The 3,681-nt window shown below is 37.6% G+C and overlaps 1 protein-coding gene across 1 annotated transcript in view; it reads left to right on the forward strand.

Annotated features, from left to right (window-relative positions):
- Window positions 1-3,018, forward strand: part of LOC104161248 (chromosome unknown open reading frame, human C12orf66) — a gene marked incomplete at its 5' end in the record, with an annotated part of 6,237 nt that extends 3,219 nt beyond the window's left edge. Inside the window, one exon of the mRNA XM_009699606.1 lies at window positions 1,914-3,018. Within this exon, the coding sequence (XP_009697908.1) occupies window positions 1,914-2,730 (817 nt within the window). The remainder of the gene's footprint in view (window positions 1-1,913) is intronic.
- Between the last annotated feature and the right edge of the window lie 663 nt (window positions 3,019-3,681).

Here is a 3,681-nt window from a genome sequence, read left to right on the forward strand (position 1 = left end):
CCCCCTTCTAATACATAGCAACAAAACAAAACTGTTTTTCTGCTGAATACCAAACCCATTGGAAATATGTAATGTTGCCTGTTAGCAGAATTTTATTTTTAATTGACTCTTGCTTGTTCAAATAAGTGTAAATATGCTGTGGACTTCTCAGCCCACCAAAGTGGCCAGTAATCACTGTATCTCTGCTGTAGCAGGTCGATCTGCTGGCTGCTGACATGCACTGTGTACAGAAGGTGGCTGGTCACCCCACCCAGCCTGTTTGCAGAACATGATGCATCAGCTGATCTATGATATTCATCGTTTCATTTTCTTCAAATAAATTTGGACTTGCATCTTAATAGCAAATCCTTTCAAGACATGTATTGTGGCTGTCAAAAAATGAGATACTGAGAAATAGTGATATAATTGTCAGACAATTTTCACAAGCCTAAGAGTTGATGTTTTGGCAAGAGCTTGATGGGAAGTCAAAGAAAAAGCAGTGAAGGGAGAGGGGATGAAAAGCATAAAATTCTCAACCTCTCTTCTGGTCCAGAACAAAATGAAGTGTTTTGGTTTTGAACCAAATACGTCCAAAATGAATGATGTGTGTTGTGTGATGTGTGATATGTGTGAAACTGAGAGGAGTAATAGAGTCACTTTCACTTTGTCTGAAGATGAGCTGTTAAAGATTGGAAGAATTCAGTATAAACTTTTTTGTTTTAGAGCAATAACAAGACCCGGGATATTTTTGAAGTGAGGGGATAAATCTGTCTTTACTTAAATGGAAATTTCATCAAGTCTTGTCTTTGAACTATTGGTTGTTCTTTATTGGAGACCTCTTTAAGAGTCCTAAATGCCTATTAGGGAACTCGTTTACTAAAAAGGCCACTTCTGTCTTTGCTGAAGACTTGAAAGTTAAGTATTTAGCATCTGTAACTGGAACAGTTTTGCACCATTGGAATTAAGTATGTATTTATCGATGATGTTGTAAATTGACAAGTAATTTGAGCGTCAGTGGAAGGGAGGTAGCCTGGATCTGTCATTTTTTTTTTTCCTGACATTTAGAAAAAATAAAGTGAGAAGAGAAAGCTATAGAATGGATCTATAAAATTCCATTTCATCAAGATTTGTTCTAATAGTAGGATCACTCTTGTGAATAAGATGTGCAGTGGCACTTCTACCTGGTAGATGAGGTGTTTTGTTTCATTTTGTTTTTAAACATCTGTTAAATTGAGAGCTGATCTTGACCTGAATTTTTAGTGAAAGAAATTGGTTGTTACAGTGTCTTCATTGTGATCTGATGAAATCCTGCCAAATGTTTTTCCTCTTCACTGCTTTTAGTACACCAATGCTTGAAGTTTGAGACCTGGTTTGTTGGTAAATACAGTTAATCATGGTTCTATTTGTTAATTTTTCATCACAATTTTATTGTGAATTAAAAAAAAAAAAGAAAAAAGAAAAGCTCGGCTTGGCTTCCTCATAGGTTCCCTATACAAACAGCAAATTTATAACATAATTCCTTTGATTTAGCTTAATGTCTTACTGCTATTCCAGAACTATCAAGACATAATTTACAACCAGAAGGGATTTTAAATTGGAACAAAACCACCTGAATTTAGAGAGAAATGGTGTTATAGTAGTTCATGGATCAAGGCAAACAGTGGTTGTTCTTGAACTTGGCAAATACAACTCTTTTGCTTTAACAGAGAAATGTCTGACAGGTGTTTTTGTCAAATGCGAAGTGCTGTATGTTCTTTAAAATATTTGCCCTAATTACCTTAAAAGAGCTGGTTTTTAAATTAACAATATTTTTTGTATACACTTTACTGTGCTTTGATGTTTGATCTTCTGACTGTAACCTGACAAATACTATCTGATTATTTCACTGTTGTGTACAGGAGTTCTCATGTCTTGATTAATGTTATGTTTTCTAGATTTCATCATCCAATCCTCAGTCCTCTTGAAAGCAGCTTCCAGCTGGAAGTAGATGTGCTTGCACATCTCTTAAAGGCTCAGGCTCAGATCTCAGAGTGGAAGTTCCTTCCATCCCTGGTCAACTTGCACAGTGCTCACACAAAACTACAGACTTGGGGCCAAATTTTTGAGAAACAACGGGAGACCAAAAAACATCTGTTTGGAGGGCAGTCTCAGAAGGCTGTACAACCTCCGCACCTCTTCCTCTGGCTGATGAAGCTCAAAAACATTCTCCTTGCCAAGTTTAGCTTTTATTTTCATGAGGCCCTTAGTCGACAAACAACAGCATCTGAAATGAAAACTTTGACTGCTAAAACAAATCCTGATTACTTTGGGAAAATTTCCAGCTTCATCCGGAAGTATGATGCCGTCAATGTTTCCTTAATTTTTGACAATCGTGGATCAGAGAGTTTTCAGGGACATGGGTATCATCATCCCCATTCTTACAGGGAAGCCCCCAAAGGAGTGGATCAGTACCCTGCAGTGGTGTCTCTGCCCAGCGACAGGCCTGTTATGCACTGGCCCAACGTAATCATGATTATGACTGATAGAACCTCTGACCTCAACAGTTTGGAGAAGGTTGTTCACTTCTACGATGACAAAGTCCAAAGCACGTACTTTCTGACTCGCCCCGAACCTCACTTTACCATTGTAGTTATTTTTGAGTCCAAGAAGTCAGAAAGGGACTATCATTTTATTTCTTTTCTCAATGAAATTTCACATTCCCTTAAGAACTCCAAAGCTTTTGCGAGCTTGAAGCCTGGATCCAAAGGGTAAAAAGCAAACTACTTACAAGTTGTCAAGGCAGTATGCCAGCCTTGGGGGAGCTGTAGCTTTCAAGGATTACGTAAATTCATGATTCTCAGAGTCTAATTAAAAAGGAACCATTATTTTTAATGTTACAAGTTCCTTTTTTTTTTTTTTAAGCTAACAGACACTTGAAGAAAAGTATTTTTGGGCAGTACTCGGTGGGACTACTTAATTATGGGGTGCTAAATGGCCACAGTAGGAGTTTTCTTTTGTGTGGTTTTCAATTTCCAGTATGTTTATTTTTTCAGTCCACAACTTTGTTGCCTCTATCAGAAAGGAATATATGCACTTTATCTTAGTCTGATCGTTGACTGTCTTTTACAGAGTTTATTGAAAATGTGGTGAGGATAGAAGATGCTATCTTTTCAGAAAACTGCATTGCCTGACAGGAATGATTTCTGGGAACTAAACACTGATACAAGGGAATATTAAAAAAAGTGAACCTGCAAGGACACATTTTAAATAAAAATACGAGAATCACAAAAAGCACTATTGCTAATTATAACTTAGTTCTCAAATGGTTTAAAATTATAACTGGGGTCTCTGACACTCTCTGTTAAGCACCGGTCTATGTTCTGAACACCCTGTGTCATAAAGCTTTGTGATTGCTCCAGAATGCAGGCTGGGGCAACAGAAGCTGCAGCATGGGCTGGAAGGCCAGTATTCCCTGGAGTCTTGTGACATTGTGTGTCCAGTACCAGTCTTGGCTCAGATTAACTGAAGGAGACAAGCTGAGGTTGAGCAGGTATTCTAAAAGGAACAGCTCCATGGAAAAAGCAGCACAGCTCTTTTCAATTGTGCTTTTGTCTGGCTAACTTTTAAAAAAAAAAAAAAAAAATAGTAGGAAATGCCCTTGGTAAATGAGTTATTTTCTAATTTGCTGTTAGGGTCAACCTGGATTTGTTTTCAGATTTTTGT

This window comes from Cariama cristata, unplaced genomic scaffold (assembly GCF_000690535.1).
Source record: "Cariama cristata isolate BGI_N322 unplaced genomic scaffold, ASM69053v1 scaffold19244, whole genome shotgun sequence".
In the NCBI taxonomy this organism is placed as follows: Eukaryota; Metazoa; Chordata; class Aves; order Cariamiformes; family Cariamidae; genus Cariama; species Cariama cristata.